General features: G+C 34.4%; 1 protein-coding gene and 1 pseudogene across 1 annotated transcript; both read right to left on the reverse strand.

Moving 5' to 3' along the window:
• Positions 1–559: 559 nt before the first annotated feature.
• On the reverse strand, positions 560–1,495 carry LOC105098036 (olfactory receptor 52J3-like). The gene is given in 1 exon segment (XM_010990658.3): positions 560–1,495. A coding segment is annotated over 1 exon segment (936 nt).
• Positions 1,496–9,055: 7,560 nt separating this feature from the next.
• LOC105098037 (olfactory receptor 52E2-like) lies at positions 9,056–9,986 on the reverse strand (annotated as a pseudogene).
• Positions 9,987–18,789: the final 8,803 nt, after the last annotated feature.

Below are 18,789 nucleotides of genomic sequence, written 5' to 3' on the forward strand. Positions count from 1 at the left end.
TAGTTGCACAGTAGGAGAACGTGGTGTCTGTAGATTTTCATGAACAGAAAGGAGAAAGGTACTAAAACAAAAGGGAAGGACTGGAAACATTTTAAAAACTCTACTCCATAGCCCAGTGATGTCCTCAGAGAGTCAGGCACATCAAAATTTATACCTGAGAAATTGACCAAGACCTTTATTACTTTAAATTCAAGTTCAGCTCTCTTTTCAGAGAAAACATGTCAGTTGACATAGACTAATTATGCCCAGCTGGAATATGATCCTGTTTTCAAACACAAGGACCAGGAGTTTCGCTAAATCTCTGTACTTGAAAATGAAAGGACTTCCAATGGGATGTTTTCCCTAACTGTAAGGTAACCCTACATTCCACAAAAATAAGCACTCAACACCAATATGGAGAGGAAATATTGGGATTTAAGACTAGAAGGTAGTCTCCAAAGTTTGTTCCTTTAGGATCTGTAGGATCTTTTGCTATAAGGAACACTTAAAAAGATAACCTTGAATAGAGTTAAAGTTAGCTACTTTAACACACCCCCAAGAACTAAGGAAACAAAAGACCCTACTTTGAGGTGAAAATACGAACCACATGCTCACGACTCTGCTTTGTCCTCACACCATAGATGATAGGATTGAGGGCAGGTGGGATGACCACATAGAGATTGGCAATAAGGATGTGGACATAATGGGGAATTTTTTGTCCAAATCGGTGGGTGAGGAAGGAGAACAGGGAGGGTGTATAGAAAACACACATGACCCCTACATGTGACCCACACGTGTTCAGGGCTTTGTGACGAGCATCTCTAGATGGGAGATGGAAAACTACACAGAGGATGTAGGCATAAGAGATTCCAACCAGAGCCACATCCAAAATGAGGAAAGAAGCCACCAAAAGCCCATAAATGTCATTAATCCGAATGCTTGTACAGGCCAACTTGGCAATGCCCATATGCTCACAGTAGGAGTGGGCAATAATTCGAGCCTCACAGAAGGGCAGACGATAAGTTAGGTAGAGAATGGGCAACATAAGCAAAACTGGGCACATTATAATACCAACACCAGTGCCTGCTAGAACTCAGGGTATCAGGATGGTTGTGTAGTGGAGAGGTGCACAGATGGCCACATGGCGGTCAAAAGCCATTGCCAGCAGGACTGCAGACTCCATTCCTGTGAAGGTGTGTATCAGAAACATCTGGGCCACACAGGCTCCAAAGCCAATTTCATGAGCATTAAACCAGAAGATACCCAGCATCCGGGGCACTGCGGATGTGGAGAGGGCCAGATCTATGGCAGATAAGATGGCTAGAAAGTAGAACATGTGGTCTCGCAGAGTACAGTCAGACCAGATAATCAGCAAAATGGTAGCATTGCCCAGCAGAGCCATTAAGTAAATGAAGCAAAAAGGCAAGGAGATCCAGACATGGGCATCCTCAAGTCCTGGGATGCCTGTAAGGAAAAAGGTGTCTGGGTGGAAAGTGGAAGTGTTGATGTGGAGCATCTTGCCACTGATGAGAAGGCAAATAGTTGACCAACTCTAGAAGCAAAAATAAGAGTGATAAAGGCTCACACCTCCAATAGGCTTAATTTTTATCTTTTTTTTCTTATAAAAGGTAATGATATAACTTGTGTACGAAGGTAGGTATAGGCACAGACTGAGCACTTTTTAGTGGAAGGAAAATTAACTTTATGGAAATCTTTCCTCTGAAATACTAGATTCATATCTTATACTTGTTAGCTCAAACCCCATACAAAACATGCAATGAATTAAAGAAACATGAAGGAGTTTATGTTTATATTGAGATCTCAGTATTCTTTGAAGACAAAGTACACCTTACTTAAACATATCAACACAAAAATCACTCAGCATCAAGATACAGACACCTGCACACAGAACGTGATTATATATGTATAAGAACAGTGTTGTAACTAGATATAAAGAGTGATAGAAATCAAGCAGGATTTCTTAAACTTGTTTGTTCAGTATCAATTTTTACAATGAATACCAGATCCAAAATGAAGAGGTATGCTGCTTTAGTTTATCCCTTCATACTTATTCATATACCCCCACAGACACACTGTACTGTATCTAGATATAAAAAGAGGTGCACAAAGATAGACAGCCACATTGTACTGTACATCAGATATGAAAATAGTTACACAAAGATGGGAAAACCTGATACAATGTGCAGGAGACAAGTGATCTCTTTGATACTAATATTCTGATGGGATATATACGAATAAAGACTCTCCAAAGTTTTACAGGCTATCAAATTCCCAAGAATATCCCAAGATTTCTAGCAATTCTATCTTTCTTTGTATGAGTGTGGAGGAGAGGGGAGTTTGGGGGTGAGCAGTGAAAAGATTTGTTGAAAGGAGATGGTTTGAGAGAATAAAGACCCATTTCTAATGACAATGATGAAGGTCAGCCTCAGGCTGATGAAATCCATGCTTCTGATTTACCACCCTGCAGTTACGGTCTTTCTTTCTTTCTTTCTTCCACTCCTTGTCTCTCTTATTTTCTCTCTCTCTTTCTTTTCTTTCTTCCTTCTTTGCTTTCATTCTTCTTTCTTATTTTTTCTTCCTTCCTTTTTCTTTTTTTTCTTCCAGAAAAAAAGCAAAAAGAGATAACACAGCACTATAGAAAAAATAAGAAAGGGACAGAGAAGTATAGGATGAAAGGAAAGTAGGGAAGGAAAAGAGAAGATTAAAGACAGAAAAGAAAGAAGGAAGCATAAAGAATTAAGTAAAAAGGAAGGAAGAAAATAAGGGAGGAAGGAAAGAAAAAAGAAAGAAGAAAGAAAGGTAGGAAGGAAGGGAGGGAAGGAAAGTGGAAGGGGAGTCTCAGCTCCAAGTGACTCCTGTTAAAAGTGAGAGACAAAAGTCCAAATTTGGGGAATTATTTTAATAATGATATTAATAAGATAGAGCTTCCCCAGCCAGTAAATCCTGCAAGACTACTTAATCTCCATCTCCAGGCTTCTTACTTCTTTCCTTTCCCCTTGATAATCAACTTTATAAACCTGCACTTAACTCTGGGTCCATGATGGCCTTATTTTTTAATTATTATGATGGAAGACCATGCCCTAATACACAATTATCACTGGGAGTGGAGATCTTCATTTACAGCATAACTTAAGTTCCCTATCTCTATATAATATAGATAGTTATTTAAAAATTTAAATTGTTTCAACATGATCTAGTTCTTTCAGTCAGAAAATCTTTCTACAGTTGTGATATAGAATATATAATAAATTCAACCACAGCCTGTTCTTTAACTGGTGTACAAGGGTCTCTGATCCATCTACATCAAACATTTAATTGGAAGCTCACCTCCAGCAGGAATAGGGCTAGAGAGCTCTAGTGTATCTACTAAAGGGAACAACGACTTATACTACCTGTACTTAGGATCCTTTGGGGCCTGTCTGAAAACAAAGCCAACTCAAATCCTCTACATGAACCAGGAATAACACCGAGAGACTCCTGAGAAAGAGCCCATTATCTGCACGTGGGGCAGAGGGACTGATGTGGAGCCAGACAGCATCTTCTACTCCACATCGTTTCCCCAACACATATACATATTGTAAATAGAAAGTCAGAGTTACAAACTAATACTACCAAAACATATTGATATGAAGTGAACAGAACTTCTTATTGGCTAAATTTTGCATCCTGATTTTATTAGATATAACAATGCTATTTAGATCATAAATTACCAATATGTAAATCTTCCCTTCCCACATCCATGTCTCAGCACTCCTCAAAACTTTATTAACATATCATGACTGTCAAATAAGACAAAGTCTCTGATGTTTTTCCACGAGTACTAGTCTTACTGGTTGTGAATGTAAGTTAATAAAAATTAAATAAACAAAAATTAAATAAAATGAAGTACATTTAAATACAGGAAATAAATGGAAGCCAAAGAAAGGAAAGATGTGGTATCCTAATATTTCAAAGTCACAAATAAAAATGCATTTTTTCTATGTAAAAATAAAAGGAAAATAATATTACTTAGTCATAGAAAAATACAGGAACACCACTTACCAAAATTCCCATTCAGATGGTGATCCAGGAGGACTGGTAGATGATCTTCTCATTACATATGTCAGTTAAAGCACTTCTACTATTACATATTAACATAGACTATTGAAATTACTACAAATCTATAAATGACAAACAACTCAGTATTTAAAAAGGAACAAAAACTTGATCTGGTGATTTAAAAAAAGAGAGTATCTGACAAATATAAGAAAAAATTTTTCATCTCTGCTATGCATCAGGAAAATTCTAATTCAAACCACAATGTGACACTGTTAGCAGATAGAGGGACCCCTAAATTAGGAAGCCCACCAAAATGTGGGTCCTTGCTGCTGGCTGAGAAGGAATTCACACAGCAGAGGCATAGGAACCAAATAAAAAGCTGCTTTGTTGCTCAGAAAGGGAAATGGAAGGAAATTGCTCGAACAAAGATATGGAAAGAAAGGGACTCAAACAGAAAGGAAGTGCTCCAGCAGGAAGCCATCAGCCAAAATGGCCAGTAGAGATGGCTCTGGGCCAGGACCAGCCAACAGGTCTTTTGTTAGAAAGCTCTGCCATCATTATCTTCATTCTGGTGGTGGTGTTAATTATTTTCTGCTATGGGCTCCTTCCTCCCTCACAGCTCAGCCCTGAAACAAAAAGCAATTAGCAAAAACTTTGGCAAGAACAAAGGAAGAGATACTGGGGTATGTCCTTGGATTTTGGGGAGCCAGCTGTGGGATAACAGAAACGTAGTCCTAAAGAAAGCACATGGAACTTGGCTATTAACTTAGGCAATATAAATAGTGAAATGCTCTGCTGAAGCCACGTTACAAAGGCTCTTGAGACTCTATGGTTAAAGGCTCTCAAGATTAAAAAAAGTTTTGAATCTGGCTTTAAACCACTGGTAACTTAAAATTGGCCATGTTGGGAGAACTTTTTGACAGAAATATATTTTCCATTTTGTAAATGCTCCCCAAAATGTGTGTATATATACACATATGTTTGTGAGTACAGGTAAGTAGATACATACACATACACTTGCGTACGTGTGTGTGTGTACACTCCAGCCTGCAGATGGGGAATAGTGTTCTGTGTGTGCAAGCATGTGTTTCAGAAAGACTGTGCATGTGTTTCAGAAAGACTCTGTCAATGAGTTAAAAAGAAGGTGGGGAGGAGTGAGAGATACAGAATGGGAGGAATTAAAAGGTGGGAGAGAGTGATGTAGAAGACAGGCACAGAGATGATGGAAGGAAAGCAGAGAAATGTGTCATGATTTCTAAGTTTGAGAGTTTGCCTGTATCTTTGGAATCCAGCTTCTAGAAGGATAAAAGAAATGACCACCAAGTGAGAACTAACAATGCAATGAGGTGAAGTCCTTTTGGATTAATAGTTCATTGTAATGTCATAGTGAGATTGATACAATTATGAAGTGAATAGGCAAAAATATTTATTTTCCCCTTTCTAAAAAAGAATCACCAAGAAGAAAACAGAAATATGGGGTCTTGGGAATAATACAGGAAGAAGACCCAATGGACATTGATTTAAGAAAAAAATTTTTATACACCTGAGTATAAAATTCTTGGTAAGAGAAGACAGAGAATGTTCAGTAATATTATATCACTTTTACCTCTAGCCAATCAACTTTAGTTTTATACTTATATATCTTCATTATATAGTGATACCTGACATTTTAGTCAATTTGAATAATAAACATATATAATAAGAAATAAAATATATATTTATAAAAATCACTAATAACTAAAGTGTTTTCCTCTATATTTGCATACATATATGCCTTTAAAAGAATGGTGATTATATTTTTCTCTTTTTTTTACTCAGTATGTAATAGTGAAAGCTCTTGTCAAACTTTATTAATAGATATAATATATGCTCATTTAATCATCCCCCAATATTTTACAATTTTCCCAATATCTTACAATTGCCAGTAGTATATACATATATGATCCAAGTATGTAAATGTAATTTACAAATTTCTGTAAGTTTATACTGTAAATTTTTGTTTATAAGAGGGGACATATTTATCTTATTACATTTACATCTGAGACATCAAACAAGATACCTGCCACTGAATGTATTCTTTGTAAATTATGCATTTAATCAAGAACTTATAGTTAATGAAGAAGATATCTCTAGAAATTATGCGTATCTCTAGAAGTTGATGCATTGGGTGTTAGCTCAAGTATGAAATATTTATTCTTAAAATGATTAGTCTAAACCAGTAATGGCAAATCCAATCCCTTTATCAATGGTGTGTTTAGAAATAGTCATAAACTAATTCTGGCATTCAGTTCCAAAAGGAAGGCTTCACTACCCTTGTTGAGAGAAGTTTTTTAGCTCCTAAAAGGCTGTGGAGAAATTAAAACCTATAGATTTGGGCCATTAAAACAATCAACTATGGATCCTGCCTTTCTACTGGGTTTATTGTTATATGAAATAATAACATTCATTATACTGAAGTAAATTCATACTGTGACTTTCTTTTATTTGCAAAGTGAAGCATCCTAACCAGTATGATAATTATAGACATGTTTAAGACAATTATTATATAATATTAAAATCAATTGTCACAAATAATTTTCCAATTTTTATTCCACTTTGCACAATAAATTAATAAGTTAATTGGATTGGAAAGATGTGCTCTACTCACGGACTCACTATTTTTAGAATTCAGTCATTTACTTGCATCTTCTCAATACAGTAATTATTTTTTCAGCCTTTTTCTGTACAATTTCTTTTTTGGCATGAAACTTACACTAATACATAAATTAAACATCAACTTTCTTATATTATACTATGACTAATAATAAGAGCATGAGTTGTTTCATTCTTTGATTTATTCAGCAGACATTTCTTGAGTAGCTTGTGAGTCACATTGTGAGTCACTTAATAGATAAGTAAGTGACATCAAATTCCTTAAAGTCTGGAAGGACAGAGGAAGATAGGCAGTCATTGCAAGTTATTATAATACTAAGCTGTAAGTGAGAGAACTATGAATAAATACAGTAAACAAAGAAGAGTAAGTACCTCTCTACTTTCAATGGTGTGAGGAAAATCGACCTAGAATTGCTGATATGTAGAAATTCACTCCCATGTGGACCAATGTTATTCTTTTCCTAAAATAAGATTTTATTTGAATGTTAGATTTGAAAAAATTAAAATGCAAATGCCAGAAAATTGTTGTGACATAAGTCTTTAGTGGATGGGGAATGGAGGGAAAGGTAATAAGTCTTATAAAGCAGGTTTGTCTGTATTGCAGAGTTTATTAGGGAATAGGCATATCTCTATGAAATGAAGACCAAGAAGGAAGTTAAGCGTAATAGGAAAACTGAAGTTGGGAGAGATGTCTGGCATGGAGAATGTAGCAAAAGTACAAATATATGCTGGTCACTGGAAATACTAAGTAAGACAGTAGCATTAAAGACAGAAATGAAAATACTTAAGAGACATTTATGAAATAAAATCAGCTGGTCTGGAAGACTGAATGTGTCTGGTGATATAGGTACTTCAGAGTTATAGTTATCACATAGTTGATGCAAGAAATTAAGATATAGAAAGTCAAGAAGACCAACATGATTAAAATTAAGAGAATATAAAGGAGGTGACAAAAGACTGTGGAGATATATTTTCTCACATTACATGTGGAGAAAGAGAAGAATAAATTATGTAATTAATCATTTCCAAATTATAAGTTTCTATTTTAAAGACTAAGAATGCTAAACATAAATATGTAAATATAAATATAATTTGTGATAGACTTAGGAAAAATGAACATTTTTCCAGTTTCCCTTAAGTAAGAACTTCAAGATAATCACAATGGTTTTATAAAATCTCAATAAATTTGTTGTGCTTTAATATTTTGTGTGTATATATATATATAATGTGCATATATTATCTATATATATTATATTTGACACTTTTATTTAGTTGTGTCACTTCAACTTCAGGGTATTTTATGTGATGTTAAAATAAAAACTCATAAACATCTCTAATAGAAACTCTGTTGGCAAGGGTTTGAATAAATAACAAAACGTGGTAACACAAATAAGAATGATAATATTAATGGCTAATAATTATTTTGTGTGTTACTATAAACAACATTTAGGACACTATACTGATTGCTTTAGAAAAATTATATAATTAAGTCTTAATGCTTAACTTTAAAATAAAACTATATTTATAAAATAATGAAATTGAGGATCATTGAAACATATATTAAAGACAGAATTAGGACGAAACTTAAAATTCTGTTTAACTGTTGAGATCATATGAGCAAAGACAGGGCAAAGGAAGCAACAATTAGGAAATCAGTCTAAAAATAAGGTAGAAAACAAATAGAACTAAGAAGGTAAAAGTAAGCAACCTTTTAGGCTGTAAGTGGTTCTTTATTTACATTTATGTCATAGTTTGTTCTATGAAACATAAATATACTTGTGACAAACTCTACACAAAAATTCTTAGTGAAGCTTTTTTCCTTACTTGCATTGCATGTACAAAATCAGTACTTAATCTATGACACAGTTTTGGATGTTAAAAATATTTATGATGAAATCACAAAATATATTATAGTCCTCATAATGGAATGAAAATGACTGATTTCTGAATACTGGGGAAAAAGGAAACAAAAGGAACGATAAGAGGGGTTGCAAAGTAAAGAGAGAGAAACAGAGTCAAATGGACACAAAAAGGGAGTGAGAATCATCAAAAAAATCCACAGGAATGCTATAGGGTAGCTAGTGCACAAAAAAAATGTGTTACATTCTCTAAATTCTACTTCATATCTACTTATACTAGTAATCAAAAAACACATATGAAGACTGTGATGGGCCATCACTTACCATATGAATTGGATAACAAAGCTTAGATTTTTACTCCCTGAACTCACTAAAATAGTTACAGAAGGGAGCCAACATATGTAAAGATTTCTTTAATCACATTTAAATGTACATAATATAACAAGGTGTTTTTATGCTCAAAATTCCCATCTCATACATTTTAGGTGTGATTCCTTTTCAATCCCTTATTTTGGTAATAGTATGTTCTTCACACGATCATAGATCTGCTTGGTTCTGACTCCATATATGACAGGGTTGAGCATTGGTGGCACTACGACATAAAGATTGGCCAAAAGTATGTGAATATAGCGGGGGACATTTCAGCCAAAGCGATGTGTCATGAAGGAAAAGAGGGCTGGTGTGTAGAAGGCAAGGATTACACAAACATAGGAACCACATGTGCTAAGAGACTTGTGTCGGGCTTCACTGGAAGGAAGACGAAAAACAGCATGGAGTATCTGAACATAAGAAATGGCAATGGCTATGATGTCAAACACCAGGATTGAAATAGCACCTAAGCCATAGATGATATTGATCTTGATGCTGGCACAAGACAGACGAGCAAGACCCATGTGTTCACAGTAGGTATGGGGGATGACTTGCTTCCCACAGAAGGGCAGTTGCAAAATGAGAAATATGAATGGAATAACAGAAATAAATGATCTCATTAACACACCAAGACCGATCACAGAAACAACCTTGTTGGTGAGGATGGTGCTATATCGGAGTGGGTTGCAGATGGCCACATAGCGGTCATAAGCCATTGCCAAGAGGACTGCGGATTCCATACCAGTGAAGCTGTGAATGAAAAACATCTGGGTGAGGCAGGCTTCAAAGATGATCTCCCTGAGACCAAACCAGAAGATCCCAAGCATCTTAGGAATGGTGGCTGTGGAGAGACCCAAATCAATGGTAGCCAACATGGCCAGGAAGTAGAACATAGGCTGGTGTAGGCTGCGCTCAGCCTGGATCACAAGCAGGATGGTGAAGTTCCCTAGGAGTGCAATACACAGCACAAAAGGGAAAGCCAATCCAAATGTGGAGTGTTTCCAGTCCTGGGATTCCCAGCATCAAGAAGAACGAGGGATGAAACTGGGTATCATTGAGAATGGACATCCTGCTTGGTAATACATAAGTCTATGTTCCTTACATAAATCTGTTCACCAGTCTTCAGGCTACCAGGTAAAGCCCTGCAATGTTTTAAACCTAAGGAAAAATAAGAACACCTTAGAATTGTGTTCATTCTCTTCCTCAGTTAATTTACACAATTAGAAATTTAGTACATAAAGAGGAATGTGAAAAAGTGAATTCTCAATGAGAAAGCTTTGGAAGAAGTTACGCAGTAGATTGTATTTTAAAATTCTGTAGAACATATTCATCTTCTTAGCACCTTTCTGTATTAATTTGCAATTGTTTCATCACTAGTATTATGCTAAGATTTTGCTTAAGTGCCTACTTTATGAATTATCTTCTCTTATCATCACCAACGTAATGTATTTTCAATTTTGACATAAATAGGGCTTTTTAAGTCTCTATAGTTATGTCTATTGTTCCATTTGATTAGATGGTAACACACAGTTACTAATACATAAGATTTGTAATAAGGGTTCATGAACACCATATTCATTAAAATGTAATTTAAATTATTAAAAATAAATCTAAAGGATTAAAATCAACCCAGTTGTTAATATTTATTCATTATTATTACAAGATAAGAAGTAAATGTAGTTATAACAGCAGCATCAACTATGATTTATTAAGGTACTGAACCTGTGAAAATATCCTTAGTTTTTATAAACACATATAAGAGAACATTTTAACCCTATTTTTACATATGGATCTGAACCTCAAATAGTTTAAAAGACTTGCAAAACGCTTGGAATGCTTATAGTTACAGAGCTATAGAAAGAAAATAGAGGAGAAAATAGTAAATTGAAATGGAAAGAGAATGGAAATAAGGAGAAGATAATTCATGCCTCACTCATGTCGTACATACACAGTTCCCTCTCCTCCAAACACATTCACACAAACATCTAATCTCTTTTAAACTTACATCCATCTGAATATGAGATATCAGTACCTTCATTATAAATCTAAGGCAATCATAATTGTAACAGTTTAGGATACATAGCAAATATGTTGAAGAAAAGACTAGATAGAAAGCAAGCTAAATCTATCATTTTCAAAATTACCTAAACTGTTCTTACATATTTTCTTGTATTTTACTCTGGCAATTGTTACATAAGTATTTTCAAAGAATTTGATCAGTCATTACTTGTATTTGTTTTGTAGTAAAAAGTGGTTTTTCATCATTTTGTATTATTGGAAGATGCCAGGAAAATAATGATAATTATGATCACAGTTTTACTAAGACCATCAGGTATTATCTAGATATCCATATATGGGAAGCAAAGCCAAAAAGAGGGTGGAGCCCTTGATAAAAAGGCAATAGAAGGAGCAGAAAAGTATGTTTGAGGAAATGGGAAACTTCTAGGAGGAAATAGTAAACATTTGAAAAGAAGAGAAGCTAAAAATAATAGATACAGTTTGTAAGAGATACTCTGTGAACATTCTTTGAGAATAGTCTTTCTTCCAGAATGTTCTGGCCTCATAATGTTCTGGCCTTTTTAGAGTATCCACTCTTAAAAGGTGTTTTATGGACAACACAAAGAGTGAAATTAGGATTCAATTATAGAAGCAAAACTTTCTGTGATTTATTAACATAATTGCTAATTGCAGATCCTTTTATTAAGTAATTTTTTATATTCCTAAATAACATCTCTGAGGATTAGGAAGTAGTCTCAGGAAGTTATAAAAATAATGTTTTCCTTTTTCATTATACGTATATTCAGTAGATCCTTAGTAAACAAGAAAATTACATTAGCTAATAGGTAGAAAGCTCATCATTAAATTGAAAAATAAGCCAAATTTCTGGTTTGTTGTTAGAGGGAGAGATGTTATTATATTTTGTGTTTAAAAATTATCTCTTGACTCAGATAATTATGTCCTACAATGGGGCCTCAGTAGTTGGTTCAGTAGAGAGTCAGTGATATGATACCCAAGCAGAAAGACTTGTAAGACATATACAGAACAAGGAAATTTTGTACTTGTCTGTCTTAATGTCATTACCATTCAGTGAATTGACTAGATCAAAAATCAAATTGTAACTATGTATGGTGATTATGGATGTTAACTAGACATTGTGGTGATCAGTTCACAATATGTACATTATGTTGTCCACTTGAAAGTAACATAACATTATATGTAAATTATATCTAAATTTTTAAAAATAGTTTTAAAAAGAAAAAAGAAAGAAAAAATCTGAATAGCAGCCTCCCCCTATTCACACACACTAAAAAAAAAAACTAAGTTTACTTTTCCAGCATCTTTAAAAGCAGTGCATTTGTCTCCATCATAATGGGACTAGTTCAAGTCATCATGTTTTCTTGGATTTATTTACAACATATAAGTTTACAATACTTAAAGGCATGAGCTCTGCAGTCAGACTAATTATGTTGAAAGCCAGCTTCATGACATATTCACTCTGTAATCAAAGAAAAGTAAATAACAAGCATTTTTCCTCTATAAAAGAGATAATAAAGATAAAAATCCTAAATATCTTGCTAGTTTTAAACAGATTCTTTAAAAAAATACTTTGAACCATTTGAACATCTGAACCTATTCCAAAGAGAGTGATTTTTCTAAAATGCACACAAGATGGATTCAGGCTGAAATCCAAATATTTATACTAGGATCATGTGGTCCTTTCTAAATGTGGTCTTATTTATTCTCTAAGTTTCAGTCTAGTCTTCTTCCCCCAGACTTACCCGATGTCTCTTTCCTTTCTCTTTCATTCCTCTTCCTTCCCTTTGTCCATCATTGTGTCCTATGGGTGCACTATGAACTGGGGGAAGGGAAGGCTCACCAGACTGAGCACCAGGATGAAATCCTGTCTCTGCTTTGTCTCTACCTGCTCTGTCTTTATGAGGGCATTGCTCTTTGCCTGGGCAGAGCTTTCAATGGAAAATACCCCAGGGCCAATTTTTTGAAGGACAAAAGTTCTCTGAGGATTCTAGTGCTAACCTAGCTCTGAGTCAAAAGGAAAGAGCCATTAGGGAGCCCTGGCTTCTGAGAAAAAGGCGGCAAAAAAAAAAAAAAAAAAAAAAACAACCAGAGGTTTAGGTTTGGAAGATGACAGAATAGGAGGTCTTTGTACTCTTCCCTGGTGGAAGCACCCATTTAACAACTGGAAATGGATGAAAATACCTTTATGAGAGTTCCAGAATCTAGATGCAAGGTTACAGGACCCTGGTGGAGCACAGAATAAGAAAAGAGATTAATAAGAATAAGTAGAAAAATTTCATGTCACACACATCAGCCCTTCCCTAGCCGGCACTGCTCTGCACCAAAAGATTTCCTCAGCCCATGAGTTCTCCCATGGGGGGACAAGAGAGCAAGCCTGCCCTTATACATGCCTGTGTACACATACGTATAATATGTATTCACGCACAGTGTCCAATCTTGTTTTTTTAATTGGAGTATAGTAGGTTTACAAAGTTGTGTTAATTTCTGGTGTACAGCATGGTGATTCAGTTATATATATTCGTTTTCATATTCTTTTTTTTTTATAGACTATTACAAGGTGTTGACTATAGTTCCCTGTGCTATACAGTAGGACTTTGTTGTTTATCTGTTTTATATATAGTAGTTAGTATCCGCAAATCCTGAAGTTCCAACTTATCCCTCCACCCTACTCTCCCTTTCCCATTTGGTAACCATGAGTTTGTTTTCTATGTCTGTGAGTCAATTTCTGTTTTATAAATACGTTCATTTGTCTCATTTTTTTAGATTCCACTATAAGTGATATTTTATGATATTTTTCTTTCTCTTTCTGGCTTACTTCATTTAGTATGACAATCTTCAGGTCCATTCATGTTGCTGCAAATTGCATTATTTTATTTCTTTTTATGTCTGAGTAGTATTCCATTCTGTATATCTATACATACAGTACAACTTTTTTATCCGGTTATCTGTCAATGGACACTTAGGTTTCTTCCATGTCTTGGCTATTGTAGATAGTGCTGCTATGAACATTGGGGTGCATATGTCTTTTCAAATTAGAGTTTCCTCCAGACTCCAGATATATGCCCCAGAGTGAGATTGCTGGATCATATGGTAAGTCTATTTTTAGTATTTTGAGAAAACCCCATACTGTTTTCCATGATGGCTGCACCAAACTACACTCCCACCAGCAGTGTAGGTGAGTTCCCTTTTCTCCACACCCTCTCCTGCATTTATTGTTCATGGACTTTTGAATGATGGCCATTCTGATTGGTGTAAGGTGATCTCATTGTAGTTTTGATTTGAGTTTCTCTGATAATTAGTAGTATTGAACATTTTTTCATGTGCCATTGATACGTCTTCATTGGAGAATTGCTTGTGTAGGTCTTCTGCCCATTTTTTTGAGTTTTTGTTGTTGCTGTTGAGTTGTATCAGTTGTTTTGTATATGCTGGAGATTAAGCCCTTGTCAGTCTCATCATTTGAAAATATTTTATCCCATTCCATAGGTTATCTTTCTTTTTTGCTTATGATTTCCTTTGCTATGCAAAAGCTTATAAGTTTAATTAGGTCTCATTTGCTTATTTTTGCTTTTATTTCTATTGCCTGGCTAGACTACCCTAGGAGAAAATTGCTGCAATTTAAATCAGAAAATGTTTTGCCTATGTTTTCTTCTACGAGATTTATAGTGTCTTGTCTTTAAGCCATTTTGAGTTTATATTTATATATGGTGTGAGGGAGTGTTCTAACTTCATTGATTTACATGCAACTGCCTGACTTTCCCAACACCACTTGCTGAAGAGGCTGTCTTTTCTCCACTGTATAATTCTGGCCTCTCTATTCTGTTCCATTGATCCATATGTTTGGTTTTGTGCCAATACCATGCTGTTTTGATTACTGTAGCTCTGTAGTTTTGTCTGAAGTCTGGGAAGGTTATTCCTCCAGCTTCATTCTTTTTATTCAGTATTGCTTTGGCAATTCTGGGTCTTTTGTGATTCCATATAAATTTTAGGATTATTTGTTCTAGTTCTGTGAGAAATGTCCTTGGATAATTTGATAGGGATTGCATTAACTCTGTAGATTGCTTTGGATAGTATTGCCTTTTTAACAATATTAATTCTTCCAATCCAAGAGCATGGAATATCTTTCTTTCTTTAAATCATCTTTAATTTCTTGATCAAAGTTTTACAGTTCTCCTCATATAAATCTTTCACTTCCTTGATCAGGTTTATTCCTGTTTTATTTTTTGATACATTTTTAAAGGAATTTTTTTTTCACTTTCCTTTCCTGATATTTCATTGTTAGTGTAAAAAGAATGCAACAGATTACTGTATATTAATCTTGTGTCCTGCTACCTTGCTGAATTCTTTTATCAGCTCTAGTAGTTTTGTGTGGAATCTTTGGGTTATGGTATAAAATTTTGAAGTTTAATATGATTTAAGTATTTAAAATCACATGAATATAAAATTATGAAATAAAATTAAACCAAATATTAAGGTGACATTAAAATTGATTTTTTTTATGTTCTCTCAAATGAAAAATAAAAAGGTACTACTTAAAGCAAAGGGACTAGACACTATCTTTACTTTTTTATTCATACATATGATATTTTTAACAATGAACAATTCTCTCCCTCATAAAACAAACAAACAAAAAATGAACAATTCTGAGATTCAAGCAGTCCTGCTGAGAATCAGGCTCCAGATAGCTGGGGAAGACTCATCTTTCTTCCATCACCCCTTTCTTGGGTTTTCCTCTTATTAAGATATCAGCTCTTAAGTCTTAGAACCTGAATTCTGAACTCAAATCTCTAACTCCCAAATGGTTTCTTTCCCTGACACTATGGAGACCATGCCCACTCAGTGCCCATGGGAGCCTCAGAAATTGCAGAACATGTCTATAACTGAGCTCATCTGGAAAAGCTGTAAGTCATGGAATGTCCCTCAGGTGAGATCCTCATCCCTACAGAAGCCCTGGTGAGATAAGGCAATGCAGTTGCTCTCATTTGTGTCCTGGGCTAGCTGGACCGCAGCCAGATGGAAGGTTTCAGGGCTCTAGTCAGAACAAACAGGCTCTGAAAACAGGCTCATATAAAAAGTTTCTTGGGGCATCTGAGCCCATTTGAGTTTGTGGCCCCTAAATAGACAGCCTCTGTTTTACTGTTATGAGTTGACTCACGCTACAACTTTCCTTGAGAATAAATTTGTGCATGGGCCCCTCTTCTTAGTTCAGTCCCTCAAAGGAAGGCTGATGAAACAAAGGATGGGAGTGCAGAGGCATCAGGCCTGTATTCTCAACAAGCCTTAGAAATCGGTGATACATGAGCAATTTTCCACGCTGTTCAAAGTCAACTTAAATGCATTATGTCATTTTACTTTTACGAAGCCCCGTGGAACACTTGCCTCCTAATGGTTAAGGTAAACTTTGTAAAGTTTTACAAAATTACAAACTTTGTAATTACACTTGTGTTCCAATTTCAGCTCCTTGAATTCATAGTAGAATAGCTTTGAGAAACTAAAATGAACATTGTTAGCTTTTTTTCATATCTGTGTTATATGTATGATTACCCCCCTAAAATGTCCCTTATTGATCCAATAGAATAATGCCTGCAATGTAAAAAATACAGTATCTAATAGATGCTTGATTCATCTTAATTTATTTTATGTTTGTAAATAGATTAATAAGGATGTAGAATTTAGCCCAAAGATGTTAGAGGTCATTTATTTTATTTCTCCTCAAAGGCAGACGTGAGTTTCTTTTCCTCCATTCCCTCTTTTTTTTTTTCCATCCTGTAATCAGACAAGTTAAAAAATGCTGACAGAATTTAATTTTGTTGCAAACTAATCCCTGGATATATCTTAAATGTTTAGTATTATAAAATAAATACTATAAATAGTATAAAATAGTATTAAAAACTTAATAGTATAAATAGTATAAACTGTCAATGCACTATAGTTTTTGGGGATTAGTATGGACTGTAATCAACTTATAGTGATTCTATTGGCTGCCTTAAATTTATATAGAAATTATTTACCAGAAAAATAATAATACTCCATTATCTTCTCCTTTTATCTTTTTCTTTATTCACTCATTGGGACATCAAACAAATATATGAAAATACATGATCTCTGCCAAGTATGAATTTGTAATATAATAAAGGAGAAAGACGTACAGAAATAAAAATACAATATGATGAGATAGAAGACATGTAAGTGCACATACCATAGGGACACTGAGGAAACATGTCAATGATGGCTCAAAGCAGCTAGAAAAATAATCTCAGAGGTGCTGATATGTGCATAGAGTCTCAAGTTCTAACTAAGTTGTTGAGGTTTTATGTGTGAAAAAATAACAGTCGAGCGCTGCGTCAGGGGTCACCACTTGCATGAATTGAGTAAGTGATAAATTCTCTATGAGAGAGACATGAAGAGATATCTCAAGAGGTTAGAAAGAACCTCTTAATATTTTAAAAGGCATGAAAAGCCTCATCTCATTTGTAATTTCTTGGTTTATATTTTTGTGATGAATACCATTGTAACTCTGCATTATTTATTTACTTACTTTAAACTATATAGGTAACATATTAATATATAGAATGCACTGGCACTGTTAAAAAAGTTAAACCATAGTGATACAGCTAAATTACACTGTTTATATTCTTTCCACCTATCCCACATTTTAGACTGTTCCTAAATTGAGTCCTGTATTTCCTAAGTATATCCTTTAGATTGTTTCCTATGTTTATAAAATTCTTAGTATAGATCTGTTTTATATATATACACATACATATACACTATATATGCTTTAATTTTTGCATGTGTATAGTGTTAGTGTCAAATTTCTGTTTCATTTTTCATTTGGATACTTTCTATGTCAGTTTATATACATATATTGTATTCATTCTATGTGCTTCCAAGTACTCAAAAATATAAATATGCCACAGATTTTTTAACTTGATATTACTTTATAGATGCCACATTTTCAATGCTTCCATATTTCTCCTATTATAGGCAATTTTACAATGAGAATCACTGTATATACTTCCATGTGTACATGTGAACATTATTCCCTAGGATGACAAAGAGTTAAATTGATTAGCCAAAACTTTTGTTTTATAAGAATGACTACTATACAATTTTCTCTAAAAGTTGGGTCAACTTTTTCCTACCAGTTATGCATACTAGTTCCTCTTTAACCTAAACTTCACTAATGCTTGTTATCAAAAATCTTGATATTCTATTGGCTAAAAACATGAAGTGTGATTTGTATCATATTCATTTTAATTTTCAATTTCCTGATTGCAGTTAAAGATAATATCTATTTTAAGTGATTGGACATTTGCATTCACTTCAGTGTGAACTTTTTTGTACATACCTATCAACTGATTTTCTGCTGGGACAATATATTTAAACTGTTTAAAGGAAAGGAGAAATAGAAAGAGTAAAACTCAAAGTGAATGAGAAATATGAGAATGATGCTGGAAACACAACTATAGATAAAAGGATTTATTTTCATTTGAGGATAAGAAAAGGATAAAAGACTTTCCAAAGCCAAAGCTCCTTGACTCACATATCCAGCTGTTCTCATGCTCAAAGGAAAATATCCGTCTCTAGAGACTTGGAGGGTAAAATAGACAAAGTAAGCAAAATCTTTGACTACAAATCTTCAGCAAAGTAAAAGGCAAAAACATGTATCACTATTATAAATCGATACTGATACCTAGTCTGCTAAATAAATATTCCAGTCTACTTAAGTGGATGCTGATTTGAGGGCTATTTTTCAGATCAATAAGACTCCATAATCTACAAAGTATCTATATTAGAGGGTAGAGCAAAAGGAGTATCTCAGGAAGAGGGCTAT

The sequence above is a fragment of the Camelus dromedarius genome, chromosome 12 (assembly GCF_036321535.1).
Source record: "Camelus dromedarius isolate mCamDro1 chromosome 12, mCamDro1.pat, whole genome shotgun sequence".
NCBI classification, from domain to species: domain Eukaryota; kingdom Metazoa; phylum Chordata; class Mammalia; order Artiodactyla; family Camelidae; genus Camelus; species Camelus dromedarius.